Source organism: Panthera leo, chromosome A3 (genome assembly GCF_018350215.1).
Source record: "Panthera leo isolate Ple1 chromosome A3, P.leo_Ple1_pat1.1, whole genome shotgun sequence".
In the NCBI taxonomy this organism is placed as follows: Eukaryota; Metazoa; Chordata; class Mammalia; order Carnivora; family Felidae; genus Panthera; species Panthera leo.
In genome coordinates this window covers 87,772,856-87,798,907 of record NC_056681.1, presented here as the reverse complement: position 1 = coordinate 87,798,907, position 26,052 = coordinate 87,772,856, and the positions used below count along the sequence as shown (strand labels likewise).

Sequence of the window (26,052 nt, the reverse complement as noted above, 5' to 3'; positions counted from 1 at the left end):
TGACAGTGGAGCTTCCATTACCACACATAGTAGATAAGTTACTAACCACTCAAAACTGAAATGTAAACTGGTATGGTTTAATTTTTATTTTTTTAAATAGGAGTCAAGTTGTGTTAATTTTCACATGTTGAATTCAACACTGTATTTTTCTCTGTGATCTGCTATTCATAATATTCGCTAACTTATCTTTTGGGTTGTTGAGGTTTTTCTCATTTGTTAAGAGATCTTTATATATTAAGAAAATTCATCTGGGGGCGCCTGGGTGGCTCAATCAGTTAAGCATCAGACTTCAGCTCAGGTCATAATCTCATGGTTCAGGAGTTTGGGCCCTGACATCAGGCTCTCTGCTGTCAGCACGGAACCTGCTTCAGATCATCTGTCTCCCACTCTCTCTGCCCCTCTCCTGCTCATACTCGCAAGCACATGCGCTCTCTCTCTCTCAAAAATGAATAAATAAACATTAAAAAAAAGAAGAAGAAAATTCATCTGTATCATACAGGTAACAATTTTTTAAAAGTTATGCAAAATACTTAGGTAAAAATACTTTTTATGTAATCAAATGTTTTCCTGATAGGGAAGGAAGTCCTCCCTCTGAAATTAAAAAAAAAAAAAAAAACAAAAAAAAAACCTCCACATTTTCTTTCAATACTTTAATTACCACCTTATGTATCACACTAAATCTTTGATCCATCTACATTTTCCATTAAAGTACTTTACTTTTACAAAGTGGCTAGTTAACTTAATGAATAACTAAGGAATAATTCCTTGCTAATTAAAAATATTATCATAATGATTTACTGATGCTCCATCTGATCTGGGGACTATTTCTAGATTCTTTCTGTACTACTGACCTTTTGTCTATTTGTGCAACTACATGAAACTATTTTGAAACTTTACCTTTGTAAGGCATTTTATCTGTAACTTTTAACAATGATTTTCTTTTCAGTTTTTCTTTCCTTTGTAATATGTATTAATACATTAGTGCTAGTCTGTCCTAATCACTCTTCCTTTGCAGAATTTTCTCGTCCACTCTGTATTATTTATATATAAACAATTAGTTCATCAGGCTTAAAAATCTTAATGGCTGGGCGCACCTGGATCACTCAGTTAAGCATCCAACTCAATTTCGGCTCAGGTCATGATCTCACAGTTTGTGAGATCAAGACCAGCATCAGGCTGGGAGCACTGAGAGCACAGAGCCTGCTTGGTATTCTCTCTCCCCTCCCCTCTCCCCCCCCCAACAACATAGTAAACTTTAAAAGAAAATAAAAATCTTAATGGTTGTGTGACACCTATACTTGAATTTAAAAAGATCTTACTGGCGTTTTTACTGGGTTCGTAACATTTATTTTCTTTTAGGTTTATTTGTTTTGAGAGGGGGAGAGAGCACAAGTGGGGCAGGGCCAGGGAGACAGAGAATCTCAAGCAGGCGCCACACTGTCAGCGTAGAGTCCAATGTAGGGCTCAAACCCACGAATCATGGGATCATGACCTGAGCAGAAATCAAAAGTAGGACACTCAACAGACTGAGCCATCCAGGCGCCCCATAACATTTATGTTCTAATATAAGAAAACAGGCACATTATAATGCTGAAAGGCTTTCTATCAAAGAATAAACGGTTTTCTCACTTAATCATTATTTTATGCCATTCAGTAGTATTTTAAAATTTTCCTTTCATATCTTTTGTACTTTTTATTATTGTAAATGGAACGTTTTATTAGATTACATGTAAGTGGTTATTCTTTCTACATAATAAAACAATTGAAACCTTATATTAATAAGGTGGCTAATTAGTGAGAGACAGAGTATGAGCAGAGGAGAGGCAGAAAGAGAGGGAAAGAATCCCAAGCCAACTCCATGCTCAGCTCGCAGCCCGACATCAGGCTCGATCTTGAGAACCAGGAGATCATGACTAGAGCCAAAATCAAGAGTTGGACACTTCACCAACTGAGCCACCCAGATGCCCCCTTTTTATTTTTTGCTTTTTAGATTTAACAGCATTTCAGTAGACTCTCTTAGGTTTTCCGTAATACATGCATATTTGCAAATAATAATGTTGTAACATACTCAAATTTTTACGCCTCTTGACTTTGCACTGGCTAGTGACTATTAGGGTTAAAACAATATTTATGTTAATCGATAGAACTGATGATGAGTATCCCTTCCTTTATTCCCTTAATGGAGACATTTCTACTAGCCTCACTATTAAACATATGCTGCCTTTTGACTTGATGTATGTGTATGTTCATATGAATATGAGCAAAAGTATATACACACAAAACACTATCATATTAAGAAAGCAGTTGCCTACTTTAAGAATTTTTTTGTTTTTGTTTTTTTTGTTTTTTGTTTTTCTTTTTTTTTTTTTAAAACGTTTTATTTATTTTTGAGACAGGGAGAGACAGAGCATGAACGGGGGAGGGTCAGAGAGAGAGGGAGACACAGAATCTGAAACAGGCTCCAGGTTCTGAGCAGTCAGCACAGAGCCCGATGCAGGGCTCGAACTCACGGACAGTGAGATCGTGACCTGAGCCCAAGTCGGATGCTTAACCGACTGAGCCACCCAGGTGCCCCAAAATTTTTTTGTTTTTTGATGCTTAGGAGTGGATGTTGAATTCTACCAATATCAATCTCAGCATTTATCTTTCTCTATTTAATATGGCGAGCAATTTTAACAGATCTCTTAATTTTGAAACACTTTTAAATTTCTGATGCGGTACCTTCTTGGGCATAGCATATTATTCACTTAATGTGCTCACAGCCTCTATATGCTAAAATTTTATTTAAAATTTTACATCAATACTCTTAAATGAAATTGTTCTGTAGTTTTAATTTATTATGATAGCTTTATCACAGCATTTAAAAACATTTAATTTTGAGGGGCGCCTGGGTGGCTCAGTCAGTTAAGCATCTGACTTCGGCTCAGGCCATGATTTCATGGTTTGTGGGTTCGAGCCCCACGTTGGGCTCTGTGCTGACAGCTTGGGGCCTGGAGCCTGCTTCAAATTCTGTGTCTCCCTTTCTCTGCCCCTCCCCTGCTTGAACTCTCTCTCTCTCTCTCAAAAATAAATAAAACATTAAAAAAAGAAATTAAAAAAACACTTAACTTTTTATTTGAAGACAACTGTAAATTCACAAGCAGTTGTAAGAAATAATACAGAAAGATCCCATACACCCTTCACCCAGTTTCCCCTGATGGTAATATCTGGCATAACTACATGCTATATCACAAACAGTAAACTGACATTAATACAATTACCAACATTTTCCCAGTTCTACACATTCATTAATGTGTATTTAGTGCTATGAAATTCTGTCATATACATGTAGATTACTGTGACCATGAGTTAAGATACAGAAAGCTCCATCACAAGGATCTTTCTTACCACCTACTTATAGAAATAGCCACCTGCCTCACTCCTCAATCTGACAACCACAAATCTATTCTCTCTGAGACCGATTTTTTTCATCATTCAGTGTAATTCCCCTGCAATCCATCCGAGTGCTGCATGTATCAACAGTTTGTTCCTTTTTATTGCTGAGTAGTATTCCATGCTACAGATACCTCACAATTTAACCATTCACCCACTGAAGGACTTTTGACTTATTTCCAGTTTTTGGCTATTACAAATAAAGATGCTTCTGACAAAATTCAGCCTCCATTCTTGACTAAAACCCTCAACAAAGTAGGGATAGATGAAACATACCTCAACATCATAAACGCCATATACAAAGATCCACAAGTAATGTCATCCTCAATGGGGAAAAACTGAGAAACTTTCCCCTACAGTCAGGAACAAGACAAGGATGTCCATGCTCACCACTGCTATTTAACATAGTACTGGAAGTTTTAGCCTCAGCAATCAAGACAACCAAAAGAAATAAAAGGCATCCAAACCCACAAGGAAGAAGTCAAACTTTCACTATTTGCAGCTGACATGATACTCTAGAAAACCTGAAAGACTCCACCAAAAATTGCTAGAAATAATACATGAACTCAGCAAAGTTGCAAGATACAAAATCAATGTGCAGAAATCTGTTGTGTTTCTATACACCAATAACGAAGCAACAGGAAAGGAAATCAAGGAATCGACCCCATTTGCAACTGTACCAAAAATAGCAAGATACTTAGTAATAAACCTAACTAAAGAGGTAAAAGATCTATACTTTGAAAACTATAGAATACTTATGAGAGAAACTGAAGGGGACACAAAGAAATGGAAAAGCATTCCATGCATGCTCATGGACTGGAAGAACAAACATTGTTAAAATGTCTATACTACCCAAAGCAATCTACACATTTATTGCAATCCCTATACAATACCACCAGTATTTTTTGCAGAGCTAGAACAAACAATCCTAAAATTTGTATGGAACCACAAAAGACCCCAAATAGCCAAAGCAATTCTGCGAAAGAAAAACAAAACTGGAAGCATCACGATTCCAGATTTCAAGCTATATTATAAAGCTGTAATCATCAAGACAGTATCGTACTTGCACAAAAACAAACACAGATCAATGTAACAGAATAGAAAACCCAGAAATGGACCCACAACTATATGGTCAACTCATTTTTGACAAAGCCGGGAAGAATATCCAGTGGGAAAAAAAAGTCTCAGGGGCACCTGGGTGGCTCAGTCGGTTAAACGTCTGACTTAGGCTCAGCTCTTGATCTCACGGTTCTTGAGTTCAAGCCCCACATCAGGTTCTGTACTGACAGCTCAGAGCCTGGAGCCTGCTTCAGATTCTGTGTCTCCCTCTCTCCCTGCCCCTCCCCTGCTCACAGTCTCTCTTTCATCTCTCTCAAAAAAATAAACATTAAACAATTAAAAACAAAACAAAACAAAATCCAGTCTCTTCAACAAATGGTGTTGGAAAAAATGGACAGCAACATGCAGAGGAATGAAACTGGACCACTTTCTTATACCATACACAAAAATAAATTCAAAATGGATGAAAGACCTGTGAGACAGAGAACCATCAAAATCCTAGAGGAGAAAACAGGTAGCAACCTCTTTGAACTTGGCCAGAGCAAATTCTTACGTGTCATATTGCCGAAGGCAAGGGAAACAAAAGCAAACATGAACTACTGGGACTTCATCAAGATAAAAGGCTTCTGCACAGGGAAGGAAACAACCAAAACTAAAAGGCAGCCTACGGAATGGGAGAAGATATTTACAAATGACCTATCTGATAAAGGGTTAGTATCCAAAATCTATAAGGAACTTATAAACTCAACACTCAAAAAGCAATACACAGTTAAGAAATGGGCAGAAGACATTAGAATAAACACTTTCCCAGAGAAGACATCCAGATGGCTAATAGACACATGAAAAGATGCTCAACATCACTCATCACCAGGGAAAACACAAATCAAAACCTAACAGTGAGATACCACCTCACACCTGTCAGAATGGCTAAAAGTAACAACACAAGAAACAAATGTTGGCAAAGATGTGGAGAAAGGGGAACCCTTTTACACAGTTGGTGGGAATGCAAACTGGTGCAGCCACTCTGGAGAACAGTATGGAGGTTCCTCAAGAAACTAAAAATAGAACTACCCTATGACCCAGCAATTTTACTATTAGGTATTTACCCAAAGGATACAAAAATACAGATTCAAACAAAGGAGCACATGCACCCCAACATTTATAGCAGCATTATCAATAATACCCAAACTATGAAGCGAGCACAAATGTCCATCCACTGATGAAAAGATAAAGATGTGGCGTGTGTGTGTACACGTATGTAGACACACACTGGAATAATACTCAGCCATCAAAAAGAATGAAATCTTGCCATTTGCAATGACATGGATGGAGCTAGAATCAGAGAAAGACAAATAACATATAATTTCATTCATATGTGGAATTTAAGAAACAAAACAGATGAACATATGGGAAGGGGGTCAAAAAGAGAAGAGAGGGAAACAAGACACAAGAGACTCTAAATGCTAGAGAGCAAATTAAGGGGTGATGGAGCATGGTGGGTAGATGGGCTAGAAGGGTGATGGATACTAAGGAGGGCACCTGTTGTGAGAAGTACTGGGTGTTGTGTGGTAAGTGATAAATCACTGAATTCTACTCCTAAAACCAATATTGCACTGTATGTTAATTGAACGCAGTTTATGAGTTTCAGCCCCGCATCTGGCTCTGTGCTGACAGCTTGGAGCCTGGAGCCTACTTCAGATTCTGTCTCCCTCTCTTGTTGCCCCTCCCCTGCTCACGCTCTCTCACTCTCTCTCAAAAATAAACATTAAAAAAAATTTTTTTTTAAAAGATGCTAAAAATATTCACGCACAGGGTTTTGTGTGAAGAGGTCTTTTGTAAATGTAATTCATCCATGTGGTATAAATGCCCAAAGAGCATAACCGCTGGGTGCTATCGTAAGCATATGCTTAGTTTTGTTAAGAACCTGCAATACTTGGGCACCTAACTGGTTCAGTCAGCAGGGAGTGCGGCTCTTGATCTTGGGGTCATGAGTACAATCCCCATGTTGAGTACAGAGATTACTTAAATTCATTAACTTAAAAAAAACTGCAATACTCTTTTCTGTACCATTTTAAATTCCCAATAGCAACTTACAAGTTTCTCTACATCCTTAATAGCATTTGGTGTTACGATTTTGTCTAACCCTTCTGATAGGCATATAGTGTCTCTGTCAGCACTGATGTCCATATTAGCCTGCTTTTTCTTGTTTCCCTTCTCTCCATCTCCAGTTTTAAAGATAGTTTTCCTTTCCTCTGAATGCCACAGGATAGCTGAAATCAAACTAGATTTACTACTTCCTTAAAGGTTTGATGGAACTCCGATGTGGGAACTATTTGAATCGAGTGCTTTTATTGGGGAAATAAAGGATTGAAAGTCACTTTTTTTTTTTTCAATTTTAATTCCAGTGTAGTTAACATCAAGTGTTGTATTAGTTTCAGGAATACAATATAGAAGTTCCATATAATATTCACACCTGGGTGGCTCAGTTGGTTAGGCATCTGACTTCAGCTCAGATCATGATCTCATGATTCGTGGGTTCAAGCCCTGTGTAGGGCTGTATTCACAGCTCAGGGCCTGGAGCCTGCTTCGGATTCTGTGACCCTCTCTCTCTGCCCCTCCCCACTTGTGCTCTGTCTGTCTCTCTCTCTCTCAAAAATAAACATTAAAAAAGAAGAAAACAGGCTTAGGAAAAAAAAGGAGTTCCATATATTATTCACTGTTCACCAAGATAAGTATACTCTTCATCCTTTTCACCTATTTCACCCCTCCCCCCATACACCTCTCCTCTGGTAACCATCTGCTTATTCTCTATAGTTAAGAGTTTGTTTTTTGGTTTGCCTCTTTTTTTCATTTGTGCATCTGTTTTATTTCCTAAAAGAAAAGTCATTTTCATCTAGGAATTGAAAAGCATAAAGAATAAGATACATTTACTAAAAACAAACAAACAACTAAACCAATAAAATCTTACACAAAAAACATCATTAAATCAAGGATGACAAACTAGAAAATTATGGCTACGTTTTCCCATGGGTTCAGCCGCAACAATATAAACTCAATTTCAGTGTCACTGTATTCTTCCTCCTACAAATATTCCCTTACTCAGCCAAGTAAAAGAGATAGACTTAACAAACTACTAATACCATGTCACTCAATGTATCCAGTATTACTAGAAGGGAATTGGGAGCTTCTAACTGCCTAGGTGAGTCAGAGAAGGTATCACAAAGAAGTTATATCTGAGATGGGCCTTAAAAAATAAATTAGAATTTCCCCCACCTCCACCCTAAAAAAGGAGTCGTAATTAACTTTCTATCTTTAGTACCTTGCACAAGGCCTGGCACCTACTTAAGCAGGTATATAACAAGTGCTTAGTAAGTAAAGTGGAATTCAGACAATTCCAAACAAATGGACAGCATACAGGTGACAAGACACTGAAAAAGTAATCTGGGACAAGCGTAAAGGGTCATTTATTCAACGCTGAAGAACTTGGGCTTTCCCCCGTGGGTCACTAGAAGTGGAATGATCAGATCTGCCTTCAAGAGACCTCTGGGCATCAGTGTGAATAATGAAGTAGAGAGTGGAATATAAATACCAGTCAGGAGGCTACCTTCAAAATTCAAATGTGAAGCAATTAAAACAGTTACAGGTGTGATGCAGCAAAAGTGAAAAGCATAGTTTGAGGTAGATTTGCGAGAGAACTAGTTTGAATCAGCCACGGATTGGATGAAAAGAGGAAGAATGGTATTTAAGTTTGAACAGGGTTGGGTAGAAGACAAGACAGGGATAGGATTACTAACAGTTTCCACACTGGAGGATTAGTGGTGACTGTTAGATGACACAAGAAAATGAGAGGAGTAAACTTAAGGGGATAGAGAGGTTTCTGTACATATGCAAAATGTCACTGGTCCTTAAACCTACATGAGAAGAAAAAAACCAGGAAGACAAGTATGACATAAGAGGAACAGACATTTAGGGAAACAATTAAGGGACGATAAAAGAGCAATCAAAGGAAATGAAAAACAAGTTTTTATTCTCAGAAAGGCAGTTTAATATAGGTGAGAAACTTTGAAATCATACAGTTTTAGATCTGAATCCTAACTCTTCCATGTAACCCTGAATAAGTCATTTAAACTTAAACTATTTACTCTCTTAATCTGTTTTCTCATGTATAAAATGAGAAGGGTGATTTGAAAGATTAAGTGAGATAACATAAATTGCCTGGTATTAATTATCATAACCAATGGTAAGTTTCTTTTTCTTGTTTTCTGTCTTCTGGCCCTTTCTGTTTTCTGTCTTCTATGCCCCTTGGAAGATTCTTCTAATTAACAAATAATTACCTAATTCTAAACAGTAAATTCTAACTCCAAATCAAACTAACCCTGGATCACCTATCACAGCTCTTCTCACTTTATAAAGCACGTTATTTAGTATTTATTATCTGTCACTTCAACTAATATGTAAGCTACTTGGAAATAGAGATCTTGCCTATTTGGTTCACTGACATATCCTAACACTTTAAAAAGTGCCTCCTATTATAAGCATATAGCAGGTGCTGGGTATTCTTCTTTTTAATTAGTGATGGGTAACAGTTCTGAAGTTTATCATTCTGATCAAATTACACTTTTGCTTCCTGACTTCTCTTCATCCTGATTTGTGCTTGTAATCAAAGTTCTCTTTAAAACTCCCATTATTAACTTGTCACTGTCCAATCTGACATTGCTGATCTCAAAAAAGGTACCATACACCCTCACCTTTCTCACCTGACATTTTCTCAGTCCTATTTACAGGATCCTGTCTTTCTATAGTTATATTAGAAGGGAGGAAATACTTGGTTTGAAGCACTTCTCCCTCTACTCATTGCTTTTATGTGTTAGGACCACTCCTAAAATTTAGACCTCAATCTTGACAAATAATTTCTCAGGTATCCCACTTTTAACACCATGTGACTGGCTGACCTAGTCTTTGACAGATGAAATTTATCAATGTTGAAATATGAGTTCATGGTTTTCCTCAAATTCAAAGAGACCACTGCATCTAAATTTTCCTATTATAATCAATATTGCCACATTCTTCTAGTAAAAACCACCTAGCCTAAAACCTTGAACATTTTAAATTATTTTAATTTTAAATTTTATCCACTAAAAAATTCTATATAATAAAAATTCAGATTTTACCACCCCACACCATTTTAATTAACATTATTACATCCAGTCCCTATTACCTTAAAGGGAATCCCAACTGTGTTTTCTCAACAGGATTTTTCAATCTTTCCACTTATCCAATCTATGTAACAATCTAGTGGTTTATTCTCTATGGCAATTTCCCAGAGTCTATACTAATTATTACTAGGTCTTACACAGAAAAAACGGGGAGTACCTTAGCCAAGCTTCATCAACAGTGGGTTAAACAAAGCTAAACAGGTTTCTTTCCTGCCCTGCAGGATTTAATAATGGGAACATAGTCTATGAAATTTTTTTAAAGGGGGGAAAAAAAAGAAGAAGCTATAATACAAACTTGATCCAAAGTATCTTCCAGGAATTAGTCTCTAACACACCATATTCTGAGAAATGCTATTAACAGGGTCAAACTTAAAAACTTCCCAATATGACTTTTCAAGGTTTTCTATAACAAAGTGATTCCCCAATTGTTACTTTTGTTTTATCATCTCCCTAAATGAAGGAATCTTCTGCACCTCTCTATCCCTCCTTCCCCATACATATTACATATGAATTTCTGAATAGAAATCCAGAATACACTGTACACTGGCTTTTCTAAAAGATAACACACAAAAGAATTTAACTTTCTAAATATATTTTATGTCTCTTTATTTTAGTTTTTCTGTCTCATCCTTCACTATCAAGCTATCTATTCTTACTAAAGTCAAGAGTGTTTGTTTCGGCAATAACTTCTTTCCAAACCTAAACAGACTGAGAAAACGCAGTTTATTGAAACTGTATGCAAAATTCACTTAGCTAGATACATAATAAATATCTGCAATGTTTTCCTGAGTACAAAGAAACAACTTCAACACAGAAGTGTAGTGACATCAATTTGTTTGGTCTGTTTTGTTTACTTTTGCACTCTCAGCAAACTTTCAAAATCAAAGGAGACCAATCAAGCAATCTTAACGTATTTTTATGTTTTGTCTTATTGGTAGGAGATGGAAGGAGGTACTATGGTAGGTATTTTACATACACTACCTCACTGAATCTTTATGTACTAAATATTAACCACTAGCTTAATACAGGGACCAATATGGATCCCTTTCACTAAAGCACAATAAACAATGTTTTTCTACTATCATCTTGCAAGAAGTTTTTAGTAAACTGACAAAATATACTCATTTGGAGGAGTATTAAAAGTAACTTACCAGCAGCACCTGAAGTCACAGTATCAACAGCTTTGGAAGCATCTAGATCTTTTCTATTGAAAAGAAAAAAAATTAGGCAAAGATTGAAATTTTAAGTTCTAAAACTTTTAAAGATGCAAAACTTAGATCTAAAAAAGTTTAGGGATGCCTGGATGGCTCAGTAGGTAGAGCACGAGACTCCTAATCTCAGGGATGTGAGTTCAAGCCCCACACTGGTCACAGAACTTATTTACTTACATACCTATATACGTAAATATTTTAAAATTTAAAGTTTAATGTATTCATTTTGAACAATGTCCCATTTAAACTGGAGTCAGGGTAATAAAATATATTAAAAATGCAGTTGTATAAAAATTTAAAAATTTTAATTCATATGCCCATTCATTCTAGCATTATAAAGTCATGGAATTACTTACTTTAAAGTAGATGCAGCTGTTTTCTTTGAATCTGATGCTTTTTTCTTCACCTCTTTGTTCTATGAAAAAGATTTTGAAAAAGAAAAAATTAGTTTTTTCCCCCAAATACAAAAGGCAATTTAGAAAGTACACAAGAGTACAAGAAATTTAACAAAAAACATTATTATGAAATTCAGATCAATTTAACATATATTTATTGAATTCTCACTAATTGCCAAGCACAATTTTAGGCACTGGAGAGTAGTGAATAAAACAAAGACCCTGCTCTCAAACGAGTTTAACTTCAAAGGGTAAGGAAAGAAAGACCATAAGGAAATTAAAAATATGTATATATCTGTTAGCAACAAGTGCTATGGAGAAAAATAACAGAAGAGGGAAACAGAAGCTCTTGTTGAGGAATGAAAAGCTGTGCAACTTTCAATAAGTTATGCAAGTCGCACTGAAAAGGTGATATATGAGCAAACACCTAAAGGAGATAAGAGAGCAAGCGAATCCTTGTATTGAAAGCATTCCAGACAGAAGGAACAGCAACTGTAAAAGACTTTTGAGATCCATGCCTATTAGCTTAAGGAATATAAAGGATGCTTGGGGTTGGAAGTAGAGGATAATTTTAGTTATATGCAGGTTGGGTTTCCTGAATGTATCCACCATGTCTTTTGTCTTCACCATTTTAAACTCTTTAATATTCACGAATAGACTTTAAGTTCCAAGAAGGGTGAAAGCACATCTGTCTTGGGGCGCCTGGGTGGCTCAGTAGGCTAAGCGCCTGACTCTTGATTTCGGCTTAGGCAATGATCTCACAGTTCCTGAGTTTGAACCCTGCATGGGGCTCCATGCTAACAACATGAAGGCTGCTTGGATTCTGTCTCTCCCTCTCTCTCTCTTTCCCTTCCCTGCTCATGCTCTCTCTTAAACATTTTTTTTTTTTAAAAAAGAAAGCACCTCTGTCTTGTCACCACTATATCTTCTGCAGATACCACAATGCCTGACACATAACAGATTTTTAAGAAATAGTTTTTCAATTAAAATGAAATCAAATTCTCATCTGAATTCTGATTGTATCTTTGGTTTTGTCTCCTTGTTACTCATTAGAATTTTCTATAATGCTCAAACGACTGATCACTGTTTTCCAGCATTGCTTTTCATTTCCGTGCAATCTTCTTGGATCTTAGCTGACTGCTTGCTCTAGGTTTTAGAAGTCACGTCTCCATGAATTTTGCCAAAACATACTAAATTAAAAAATTTTAAGTCTTGTTGTTTTTGTTTTGTTTTTGCAGAGTTGAGCTGCAGCACTATTTCGTAGTTGCAATGGAAAATCTGATACTTTTTTCTAGATCAAGTGCTCCTGCTTCTTTAAAGAAAATTCTAGGAGTATGGACCACAATGGTCCATTTCTCTGGGGGAAAAAAACAATGCTTGCTTTCATCAGATTCTTGGTAGTGGCGGTGGGGAAAGTAGCTCAAAAATGTTTTAAGAATCGGTATTAAAGATTACACTGACTTATAACTAAAGGTAATTAAGTTTGTTAGAGTTGTGCAGACTCATTTTAATCCTTCAGGTTTAAATATAGGGATGTGGGAAATTTTCACCTTTCCTGTATCATTTATTGATTCAAAGTAGCAAAATGGAGAGAATATTCTTTGAATCACAGACAGAATCAAAGGCAGTCTTTAAATTTTTTTTTTCATGTTTATTTATTTCTGAGACAGAGACAGACAGAGCATGAGAGGGGGAGGGGCAGAGAGAGAGGGAGACCCAGAATCGGAAGCAGGCTCCAGGCTCCAAGCTGTCAGCACAGAGCCCAACGAGGGGCTCGAACTCACAAACCGTGAGATCATGACCTGAGCCGAAGTCGGTCACTCAACCGACTGAGCCACCCAGGCGGCCCAGAATCAAAGGCAGTCTTAACCTGAAACGTCAAATGTGGACAGAAAACTTGTCTTGGTTTGACTATTCACGCCAAAAGTAAGATCTGGACCAAGAAAGCAATAGCACTGCCCTTCTTTTTCCTAGTTTGGGCTCCCAGCCTGTTTTTGGCTTGCTCTGGCAAGAAAGTTTGATTCTCCCCCTGTGGTAAAAGGCCAAGAAGGTTATCTATACACTTCCAATCTGAAAAAGCCATAGCTGGAATCCTGCATGGGATTTTCCTCCAGTCAATCCCTAGGAATGATGCTAGATTAGGACAGAAGAGTCATGAGTTAGCTTTGTAAGGCTCCTTCAATTCAGCACCACCCAAACTATATTTAGTTGAAGAAAAACAGTATTTTTGACATGTATAGTGCATATTTTCTAGTTTCTAGTGCTGATAGTTTCCCCTATTCAGTAATTACTATGAAAATCAGAATGGTAAATATGGTTGGGCTTTTCTTGGACCTCTGTTGTTACCTTACCAAACTTATCAAAAAGCTATCCAAGAGAATTATTTTAATCTTACTGAAATATTCTAATAACCTAGATGTATCCTTATTCGCCCATTTCCCCAGGTTAAATTTTTCAGTATTAAATAAGACTGATCTCCCCAGTTTTCACAATTGAATGATCAGTCAGGTCTCGTTTGAGAGTAAGAGCCATTTCTCCTTCCTATTCTCAAGTTTGCATAAGTACCCAAAACCATTACTATTATTACAGTAGCCTGATTGACTAAATAAGTATTTTAAGTGGACCTCAGTGATTTTTTTCTCTTCTTCCCTTTAATCAATCTGCTAACCTTTCTTTCTTTCCCTTCTTCAGTCATTTGCTTAGTTCATTCTGCAGATCACTCCCAAATGAATCTAATCCATTTTGTGTCACAGCCCTGTTCAAAACCTGGAATAACATTTAACTGTCTTCAGGATAAAGTTTATGTTCTTAAATTATGCATGCAATTCTTGCTTCTCACTCCACCTCTGCAACTAGAGGAAGTTATATGTCACTGTTCTGGTAAATCAATTGTAGATAAAAGTTGCTCAGGAACTTATTCTTTCAAAAAAAAAAAAATCAAAACCCATATTGCTTTGGATTTTTATCCCTCTCTTTCTGCTTGGAAGATAAAAATGGTGCCAGAAGGTATGGCAACTATCTTCATCAACGGAGGATGAAAAGTACATGCTAAAGGTGGTGGATCAGAAAAACAAAAAAGCTGGGTTCCTGATGACACGGAGCTCCTGTACCAACCGTGTACCACCTACCTTCAGACTTTCTGTTATGAGATAAATAAACCTCTCATTTATTTCATAAACTACTGGTGAGATTTTCTGTTAGCGGAAAATATAAGAAATTCTAATAAAATTGGTAATAATTAAGGTTATCATAAAATTCATTATTCAAGATAGGACAATGGAAATAAAGAGATGGCATGTCACAGATGTAAACCAGGATCATGGGTTACTTAGTAAGTAATCAGAAAACATAAAATTAAAAAATATAGATGCTTTATCAAAAAGCAATTTAAGTAATATTTATGATATATACAAATAAATGTAAGAAATAAACTTAACACCCCCTCCAAAATGTACATTATGGAAACTTTACAAAAGAACATTAGGAAAAGAAACTAAATGAGGTCTAAATAAACAGAGACAAGCCATCTTTCTAAACAGAAAGAGTTAGTATTATAAAAATTTCAATACACAATACAATATCAGTTAAACTCCCAAAAAGAGTTTTCAGAGAACTTAAACTGATTCTAAAACCAATACGCAGGAGTAAATGTTCAAGATTAACTAAATTTAAATAAGGAACAAAGAATCACAAAGAAAAAGGATTCTATCAGAAAGGCAATTATATAAAATTATAATAACTGTAATAATAACTGAAATCATGTATTATTGGAACAGAAATAAACAGACTGAGCTAACAATAGTCTGAAACAGATCTATATATGCAGGGCAATTTATACACATAAAGATAGCTTTTGAAATCAATGAAGAACCAATTAGGTACAAATGGTGTTCGGCTAATTGGCTCTCCATTTTGGAAATAATGTTGATCCCAATAACACATTATACCACAATTTATACATTAAAATAATAATGGAAGCATATCTTCTTGGCATTGGTATAGAGAAGGTCTTCTAAAACAAGAGGAAAGCAAAAAAGCAAAAGCCATTAAGAGAGAAAAAAAATCAACGTTGAGTACACTGAAACTAAAAACTTCATATATGGATATACATATAAACAACAAAGAGGAAGAAAATACATAGTACAAAATTAGCATCTAAAATCATTAACACCCCCAAATGAAATTTTTAAAGTTTATTTATTTTAAGAGCAGAGAAAAAGATGGCGTGCAAGAGGGAGGGGCAGAGAGAGAGGGAGAGAGAAAGGAACCTAAGAAGGTTCCTCACTGTCAGTGCAGAGCCCAACACAGGGCTCGAACTCACAAAACTATGAGATCATAAACTGAGCCGAAATCAAGGCAGATACTTAACCAACTGAGCCACCAAGGCGCCCCCAAACAAAACTGTTTAATAGTTTTTTAAAAAGTCTTTTAAAAAATACAACCTAAAAGACAGATGGGAACAGATATTCATAGCTCATTAAAATAGTAATTAATAGCTAGTAATTATAATAGCTATAATTAATCTACATATACTAACATGGTTAGAGCTCCAAATCACTGATTGAAAAGTGCTACAAGGCCCCTATAAAGTAGGCATTCTTCAGCAAATATAATAATTACATGAAAAGAATACCTGTGAACAAAGCAAAGCTTACTGAATATTTCTAAGTACTTTCACAGACATTACCAATGGTTAAACTAAAGCATAAAAAATGTCCAAAAAGACTAAACTCATAAATATTAATACTTCTAAGGAAACACAAGTCCCAAAAGACTATATATACTCTATAATTCTGTTTATTTAAAGTTCAAAACAGGCAAAACTCAACTATAGTACTAGAAATCAAGTTAAGGATTACTTTTAGGCAGAAAGGACGGTGTAAGAATTCAGAAGATGTATGCAAGGGGCTTCCAGGATGTAGTCAATGTTAGTTTGTGACCTAGGTAGAGGTTTCACAGATGTTTGCTAACTTTGTTAAGTATTTTCTCCTGCTCTACTGCTTGCCATTTAATACTGTTTATAGTGCTATTTATATAAAGTTGTTAATTTCAATATATTTGAATCTATACACATACAATCTGCTGAGTGAACATTTATGTTTTATGCATTTTATGTATCATACTTTATTTTATTTTTACTGAGAGAGAGAGAGAGAGAGAGAGAGAGAGAGAGAGACACTCCACGTACAAGCAGGGGAGGAAGAGGCAGAGAGAGACAGAGACAGAAAATCCCAAGCAGGGTCTAGGCTCAGTGCATAGCCCGATGCAGGGCTTGATCCCACAATCCGGGGGTTATGACCTGAGCCATGCTTAACCAACTGAGCCACCCAGGCGCCCCTGTTCGTATCATCAAATTAATCAACAACAATGAAACATGTGTGATCTAAATCCAGTTTACCTGTGATTTTTTCTTTCCTGGAACACATATTTTCACATTTTTCCCTTTTATCAGAAGAGGTGTTGTTTCAATATACTTCATGACTGCTGTAACTGCCTCTTTAAATTCCATTTCCAAGTAAGCCTAAATAAAATGTATTATACTGTTAGTCAAAAATCTAACTTGTATGACTTGGTACTTTTTGTGGAACATAAAACTATGAAATTACCTCAACTCCTGGTTCCTTTTACCTCTTTTTGTTTTGCTCAAGTGTCATTTGATCTCTATGGTGTTTTCGCACATGAAATGGGACATTTAACCTTATAGAATTTCTACACTATTACCAAGAAAGGACGGGGAAAACAGGGGTCCGTGGCAGGCTTGTGGAACCATGAGACATAGGAGGCATGGCTGAGTAACCAGAGAAGGCAAGATCTGGTCTAGCGGCTTTAAGTCTGACATTTTTAAGTTTCTTGCAACAATGAACACTACCGACTATGTTCTCCTGTTTTGTCTCACAATTTTTTTTAATTTTTTTTGTAGTGTTTATTTATTTTTGAGAAAGAGAGATAAAGTGCAAGCAGGAGAGGGGCAGAGAGAGAGGGAGACACAGAATCTGAAGCAGGCTCCAGGCTCTGAGCTGTCAACAAAGAGCCCGATGCGGGGCTCAAACCCATAAACCCACAAACCCACAAACCCACAAACCCACAAACCGTGAGATCATAACCTGAGCCAAAGTCGGACGCCTATCCAACTGAGCCACCCAGGCGCCCCTTTTCTCACGATTTTATGCTCTACTTAGTCTGGGGTTGTTCATAATTTTAATGAACTTTACTGTGTGAGGCATAGGAATACACAAGTATGGTACACCAAAGTCATTTTTTGCTATAATCTTACCAGTGTGTAAAGCAATGGAAAGCGAACTATAACCCGTCACCTGTTTTCACAAGTAGTTTTTCTGAACAAACCCATGCCCATTCATTTGTATATTATTTATGGCTACTTTTGTATTACAATGGCAGTGTTGAGTATCTTCAATCTTACAGCAAAGCCTAAAATATTTACTATCAGGCCCTTTACAGAAAAAGTTAACCAATCCTTGTTCTAAAGGATATAAAACAGTATGCTGGGACCTTGTTCACTGCAATCTAATCATTTACATTAACTCTCAATTATTAATTATATATGTAGTAAAAGCTACTAAAAGATCCAACATCAGTCTTTATCAAGTAATAACTTTATATGCATTTTGAGAACAGAGACTCACTTCTTTTCTATAAGGAACAACGAGGACATCATTAACTTTTCCAAATGGTTGAAATATTTTCCTAATCTCTTCTTCAGTACAGCCATCCTCTGGTAATTCAGATATAAGAAGAACTGAACCATAATGCGAAGACTGGTCTTTCCGAAGCTATATTTGAATGAAAGAAAATTTTTAAAAAACTGAATTAAGCTGTGAAGTACAATAATAATTCCCAATATAATTTCTGCTACCATTAACCTTAGTCCTTTAAGCAGACTTTTCTAAATATTTTAGCACAATTAAAAAAAATTTTAAATGCTGAAGTAGTAAAAACTGTTTTATATTTTACCACTCAACCCTAACAGTGGTCAGAGTTTATACATACACAATCACAAATGCTCTTTTCTGTTTAGAAGCATTTTATAATAAGCAAGACCTATGGAATAATCTAAAACTACTGAAGAATAGTTTTCTATATGAATCTACAAGGCCTATCACTAATGAAGCTGAAATTACAGCTTTGTTCACTCTGTGTTTTAATAATTGAAATGATATCGGGGCGCCTGGGTAGCTCAGTCAGTTAAGCATTCAACTTCGGCTCACACCATGATCTCGTAGTTCATGAGTTCAAGCCCCACGTGGAGCTGTCTGCTGTTAGCACAGAGCCCACTTTGGATCCTCTGTCGTCCCCCCCCTGCCCCCCACCTCGCACTCTATCTCTTAAAAAATAAACAAAAAAAACTAAGATTTCTAAAAAATAATAATAATAATTGAAATGATATGTAGGGGCACCTGGGTGGCTCAGTCAGTTAAGTATCCGACTTCAGCTCCGGTTATGATCTCACAGTTTGTGGGTTCAAGCCCTGTGTTGGGCTATATGCTGACAGGTCAGAGCCTGGAGCCTGCTTTGGATTCTGTGTCTCCCTCTCTCTCTGCCCCTCCCCAGCTCATGCTCTGTCTCTGTCTCTGTCTCTCAAAAATAAATTTTAAAACGTTAAAGAAATGATACCTAGGTAAGTATAACATTTAAAAAGATTCATATAAAATATGTATAAAATCTGAATACCCTGCAATATGAAATTTATCATCTATGTCAAAAACTGTCTCCCTCTCTCTCTCCCTCTCTCAAAAATAAACACTGAAAAAGTTCCACTGTCACCATCTACAAGTCTTGGGAAAAAATGAAAAGAACATTAAACATTAATTTAGCCTATTCCCCATATTAAAAATTTCTTCCCAACACTCTTCAAAATTGTGTAATTACAGGTAGATCATTTTAAGTGTATCCTTCTAAATATAAGCTCTTTGAAGGCAAGGAATTAGAACTGTTGAAAATATTTAGACAAGAGTAATAGGCACCTAAATACCTGAAGATTTGTTAATACTACAACACACTAAACATCTGATAATTTGGCCTAAAATTAGCAATTACCCTAATGTTTTCCAGATGATTCATATACTATTTACTATAATAATTAACATATGTAATAAAATAATACCTCAGGATTATAACTAACAGTCAAAATACAGTCGAAATACACCAATAAATCAGTACCAGAAAATAAGCTGTTCTACACTGGACAAGAGTATTTGACTTCTGAACTATACTTCAAAAAAGTAAAAAAATTGATTAAAAATGATCAATTCTCAGTAGAGACTTGTACAGCTTACAAAAACTCATTTATATTGCTGGTGATTACATTCACCTTACCCACCAAAGAGCAAAACTCATCACAACAACCTGTTTGTGTGGCTAGCCAAAACCACCAAACCACCGAAATGTTCTCACTTCTGTTACATCAAATGCCAAACCTCCAGGATTTATTTGTAAGCTATGAGATTTTGAATTATTGGGCTTTTACTAAATTCATAAAACCAACCAATAAAATATTCCATATCAACATACTTCAACAAGTCACAATTTCAAACTTTTAAAATATGAAAATAAAAAATCCAAGCAACTTTTTCTGTCATAATAAGACATGTATATACACAATTGCACTAACAATTCAAGAACTACTGACCTTACGCTGGAGAGAAACAGCTTTATCAGACACTTGTTTACATTCTGGTAATGTGTCATCTTCAATATTCTTGACTTTGTAACGAGTAGAATGTCCCCCTAAATTTGAATCACTCTTTGTAGAGTTTGTAGATTTTACTGATGGCTTTGATCCACTGCCAGTTTTAGGCTTTTGTGCTGGTGAGTGTCCTTTATCAACTGCTTCAAGATGCTTCTGTTTACTGAATTCTGACCCATGCCCGGATCGTTGTACTATATCTTCTAATGCTTTTTTTCTATCTAGTAAAAAGGACATAAATGAAACTTCAACTGAAGAGAACTTAAGGTGGAAACTATCTCATCACATTAGTAAAGAAAAAGGAAGAACTCAAATGCCCAAATACTTATCACATAGAGCTACTGTCAGACCAAACAGGAAGCAAATACACACAAAAAAATTCTGAGTTTTCAATTCTTCACTCATGAGCTTGAGTGGCCCTCAAACTTCCGATTTCAGAATCCCCCTTCACTCTTAAAAACTGAGGACTCCAAAGAGTTTCTGTGTTAAATTTATCAGTATTTTTACCATATAAGAAATTGAAATCGGAATTTTAAAATATTTACTAATTCATTTAACAATAATAATCTCCTGTGTTAGCATAAATAACATTTTTATGAAAAACAACCTTAATTCTCAAAAAAATTAGGTGGAGGAGTAGCACCACTGTGTATTTTCCCAAAGATATTCATGTTGCACTTAAAACCTGAATTATCATATCTGCTTCTGCATCCAGTCTGATAGATACATTATTTTGGTTGAAATGTATAAAGAAAATCCAGCTTCACAGACATGTAGTTGGAAAAGGGAAGACGCTGGAGACCTCTAAAAAGATCTCAGAGGAAACATACATGAGATATTTCTAGAAAGGTCACTAAACCAATATTAAGACACAGATTGAAAATATGAAAAATACCAAAAAAATTTTAAATTAACTCACGGCCAAACTAAGATGTTTGCCTAGCCATGGTTTTTAAATTTGATTCTGGGTAGACAGATAAACTTTCCCACATTTCTTCTGATACTTAATAAAAGAAGATCAGACTAGGTTGGGATGTGGGTCAATTTCACATAGAAATTCTAAACACAGAAATGAAATATTCCATTTTATTAGAAGGGCTAAGGCAAATTGCGCAAAATGTCAACTTTGGTTAAATCTTGACAGTAGCATACACGTCACCATTTCAAACTTATTAAAAATATAGAAATAAAAATTTCAAAAAAAAAACCAACTGACAAATTCAGTCAAAATAAGTAGATCTATTATTCACATCCATAAGTGTACCTGATGATTTCACTGATCTCCGTGATGTCCTTTCAGGGCTAACTGATCGATAGCATTTTGGACTACCTCTAAATGGATTTCTCATTCGATATGGTGAACGGGATCTGGATCTGTATCTAGAAATGAAACGATGGCAAATTCTTGGACTTCGACTTCTTGGTCTGTATATATAGCGTATTGGGCTTCGAGATCGACGGAATCTGTGACTTGAGCTTGATCTCCTAGAATGTCTAGGACTGGGGGAATGAGAACGTCTTCTTGGAGTTTCATTTTCTTTTCTATTGCCTTCATTTCTACAAAGAATGGGTGAGGGGGGATCAAAAGATTCAGCAATTTAATGTAAATTTAGGTTATATTAAATAACAAAAGTCACTTTTTTTTAATGTTTATTTTTATTTAGAGAGAGAAAGCGCCAGTGGGGAGAGGGCAGTGAGAGAGGGAGAGAGAGAATTCCAAGGAGGCTCCGTGCTGTCAGCGCAGAGCCCAGTGCAGGGCTCAAACCCACAGTGAGATCATGACCTGAGCCAAAACCAAGAGTCGGATGCTTAACCAACTGAGCCATCCAGGCATCCCCCGAAGTCCCTTCTTAACAACAGATTATTAACAATACCAAACTCTGATACCATATATTTATTTAAAACAAAAAACCTATGTTATGGTGCAATTCAGCCTTGTAGATAAATAAGAAACAAACAAATGTTTATCCCTCTAATTGCTTGGATCCCAGTTTTGCTAATATACAGACAATACCCTTCATCAATTTCCTGAGCTTTTCCTATATCACAATATAGACAATTATGTATTGAAAGTATTAAGTTATATAAAGAATTTAAGAAACGACTTACATAAACAAATGCTTTTCAACAATTTTTCCTGAGAGATTATACCAGCTACAAATATTAAAGTCTTTGACTGCTGTACTTGTATATACATACATTAAATAGGTACCTCCTAGGGAATATAAAGCTTATAATGAAACCATTCCTAGCCTTCAAGGCATTTATAACATAAGATCCCCGAAACATAAAATAATAACAAACGCATAAAGTATCTTCAGGAAAGACTAAAAAAAATAAAAACCAGAAGTTCACAGAGGTGAGCTATCATACTTAAGCTGGGTAATTAAAGATTCATAGAGATTGCTGCATTTGTCTGATGTTTCAAAGTGAAAACAATCAAAACAGGAACTCAAAAAGAATACCTTTAAAAAAAAAATACCTGTTTACTTTTAAGAGAAAAATTAAGTCTCAACAACACCACTATTCAAAAAAGAATTACCTTCTTGATGGGAGGATCTCAGGATTCCAATCAGGATACCTATTTTGAGAATAAACAGTATTAATGAACAGTTGAAATGAGACTATAAGTTTCAATTAATCTTTCCCTGCAATGTATCAGGACTATTCAAAACCTAAGTTTACATAATTTATTAGTAGATTAATATATGAAAATTTTCTTGGAAGTAAAGTATTTGAGTGTCTAATTCAAGAAATAATCAAAGCATTACTCTAGTAGGCATTTCAAGGAAAAGAAACACATTCTCAATTTTGAAGACTTCAAAGTTTACTTAAGTAAAATAGGGAATACACATAAAAGTGTGTAGAGGTACAGAATTGGTACATGACACAAGTTTAGGTGGAGGTTAAAAGACAAAGACAGTTCATGCACTTTGCAGAACTCCAGGGGACACAATTCTATAGAATACAACATGTATGGAGCCCTTTACACTGTACCTAGTGGTTCTCGAAAAGACACATCTGGTGGGAAGAATCGGGAGAATTTGCAGAAAAGGCTGTTTTCCAGGTAGCCCTTTAAGGTCTACCAATAGGCATGGATCAAGGTAGGTTTCATTAAGTGGCGATACATAAAAGAATTTAGAGGCAAAATAAGTATTCTATTCCAGGAACTGGTCTGGCTGCAGCATGGAAATGATGAAAAGCAATTATGAGGGGAAAAACCTGCAACGGTGGCTCAGAATTACAAACGGTGAAGGTCCTAAAGGTAAGGAGGGTGCACATTAAGTAAAAGGCAATAGGGGACCAATAAACATTTCTGAAATGAAAGAGAACACAAGAATTTTTCACAACGACTAGAAATAAATATCTGGAATTATGGGGAAAGATGAGGACTAAGATACTGAAAAATCAGGCATGCAGAAGTCACATATAGCACAAAGACTGTGTGAGACTAACAGAGAATACAGTTTATAGGAAAAAAGGGGCTGAGGACACCAACACTCAAGAGTAACGCAAAGACAAACCAATAAAAGAGATTAAGAAACCACAGGAAAAAAAAGTAGAAGGAACAGTAACATCATAGAAGTCTAAGAAAAAGACATCTTCATCCGCAACTTTTCTAGAGAATCTGAACTTGGAAGGTTAATTGGAAATTTTGGAAAAAATTTTAAATTGGAAATTAAATCATTAAGCCAATTAATATTCAAAAACACAATTTCAATAACCAAGAGGAGCGCCAGGTAAGGAAATGGAAGCAGCCGACTCTTACAGCAAGTCACCTGGCAGGAAAATAAAGTCAGGTCAAAACCACAGTAAGGTAAAATGGCTTTTATTTGTTACTATTTGTCTCAGACAATGTTAGCAGGTTAACTCAACAGCAATTCTCAACTTCCTTCTCACTTGCCTGCCTCTACTACAAAGGCTAAAAAAAGCTAAATATTTGCTTTCCTAGCCTCCTTAGAACATAGCCAGTGATAGGTTCAAACGAATGAGACATAGGTGCAAAACCACTGGCAAAATTCTTCCTGCTTCTTGCCCCCTTCTTCCTGCTTTGAGAAACATGATGCCTAAAGCATCTTGTAACTATAAGGTGACAAACTATGAAGACAAAAAAAAAGTTAACTTTAATCCAGCATATCCATCACCCAGCATCAACAATTGTCAAAACATGAATAACTGTTTCATTTACACTTACCCTTTACTTTATTACCATCTAAGAAGATAAATTTCTGGTCTATGATATAACATTTAACAATAAGACCTCTAGGGCACCTGAGTGGCTCAGTTGGTTAAGCATCTGATTCAGTTTCGGCTCAGGTCATGATCTCACAGTTCACAGGTTCGAGGCCCACATCCGGCTCTGTGCCAATAGCACAGAGCTGCTTGGGATCCTCTCTCTGTCCCTCCCCTGCCTGCACACGCGCTCTTTCACTCAATCTCTCAAAATAAATAAATAAACTTTAAAAATAAACAAATCAATCAATAAAAGCAAGACCTCTGGAAGCGCTTAGCTAGCTCAGTCAGTAGAACATGTGACTCTTGATCTCAGGGCTGTGAGTTCGAGCCCCATGTTGGGTGTGGAGATTACTTAAAAATAAAATCTTTAAAAAAAAAAAGGCAAGCCCTCTGGAATCAAACAATGCTAGGTCTAAGTATACATGCTGACATTTAATGACCATGCATCTGAAACCCAGTTACTTAATGTGAGTAAGCTTTAGCTTTCTCACATGCACAATGCTAGAAATATAGCTGCTTGTCAACACAGAGGTTATTAAGTTCCTTGAGCTCTCCAGTTTATGGATTCACAAGATCTTGAGGGCCACTGTTCAAGAGTTAGTAGTAATGTTTTGGATCCTCATTAGGCTGACTGCTAAAATACATGTTCTTGTCTCTGCTGCCAGGGCAGGAAGATAAAACATATATACTATTCTTCAAGTAGAGTTTGGACTATCTATATATTGTCTAACTAGTTTAAAATGTGTTTCAGAAGCATGGTACTCCTCGCAAAGGCAGTACAGCATAATGCCTAAGAACAAGAACCTAAGAGACATTACCTATGTCCCAATGTGATCAGTGTACACATCACCAACAGTTTTTGTGACAAAAAGTTCAATCTCAATTTAATTATAAGGAAACAAACAGAAAATACAAAATGTACTTTTGGAACATTCTACAAGACAACTTTCCTGGATGTTTCAAAAGAAGTCAACGCTGTGAAAGCATTCCTCTCAAAAAAATAAATGAATGAAATGAAATGAAACGAAATTAAATGAAACGAAACAAAACAGGCAGAGTAGGCTGTTCTAGCTTAAGAGACTGTAATGCATGAATCTTGACTGAATCTCAGATTGGGAGTGTGGTTGGGGGATAGGCAGGGATTCATTGTGGTTATAACAGATAACCCTTGTAGAAAAATTTCCTTACTCTTAGAGGAGACAGATGTTGAATTGAGGAGTCATGTTACCATAACGTTTGTAATTTATTTTCAAATAGTTCAAAAAAGTTTGTATAAAAATAAAATAAATGTGGCAAATGATAATAATTGGTGAATAAAGATGAATACATGAATGTTTACTATCCTTTCAACTTTTGCAGCTTAGAAACTTTTCAGAATAATATGTTGAGTGTAAAAGGGGGGGGGAAGGAGGAAAGATCCATGGCTAGACAGACTAGTTGTGCCGATGATTTGCTGTGAGATAGCAAGGAAAACGACTCTCTGTGCCTTAGTTTCCTTCATGGTAAAATCACAAATAATCATTATATATACATTTCAAAAGGTTACTGTGAAGATTAAATTGTGTAAAGGACTTAGAATTAGGCCCAGCATACAATAATAAGAATATAGCTATTATTCTTCATTATTAATACTAAAATTCTGATGTAATGTATCTTTTCTCAGGTTAACCAACTACTCTTGTGGTATATTCCAGGAAGATCCAACAAAGACAAAGAGAGGAAAGAGGTAATAAACCTTAAGAACTAAGAACCTAAATATACATCAGCAGAGGAATGTCTATATAGATTAAGGTACAGAA

The 26,052-nt window shown here is 35.9% G+C and overlaps 1 protein-coding gene across 7 annotated transcripts in view; it reads right to left on the bottom strand.

Moving 5' to 3' along the window:
* Positions 1–26,052, bottom strand: part of ZNF638 (zinc finger protein 638) — a 136,801-nt gene that overhangs the window by 34,905 nt on the left and 75,844 nt on the right. For 6 of the 7 annotated variants that reach the window (XM_042932640.1, XM_042932642.1, XM_042932645.1 and 3 more), the window contains 7 exons: positions 22,560–22,598; positions 21,282–21,574; positions 19,961–20,238; positions 17,958–18,104; positions 16,712–16,834; positions 11,275–11,333; positions 10,859–10,911 (listed from right to left, as the gene is read on the bottom strand). In XM_042932640.1, coding sequence (XP_042788574.1) covers positions 10,859–10,911; positions 11,275–11,333; positions 16,712–16,834; positions 17,958–18,104; positions 19,961–20,238; positions 21,282–21,574; positions 22,560–22,598 — 992 coding nt within the window. The remainder of the gene's footprint in view (positions 1–10,858; positions 10,912–11,274; positions 11,334–16,711; positions 16,835–17,957; positions 18,105–19,960; positions 20,239–21,281; positions 21,575–22,559; positions 22,599–26,052) is intronic. The other variant, XM_042932644.1, reaches the window with a different exon arrangement.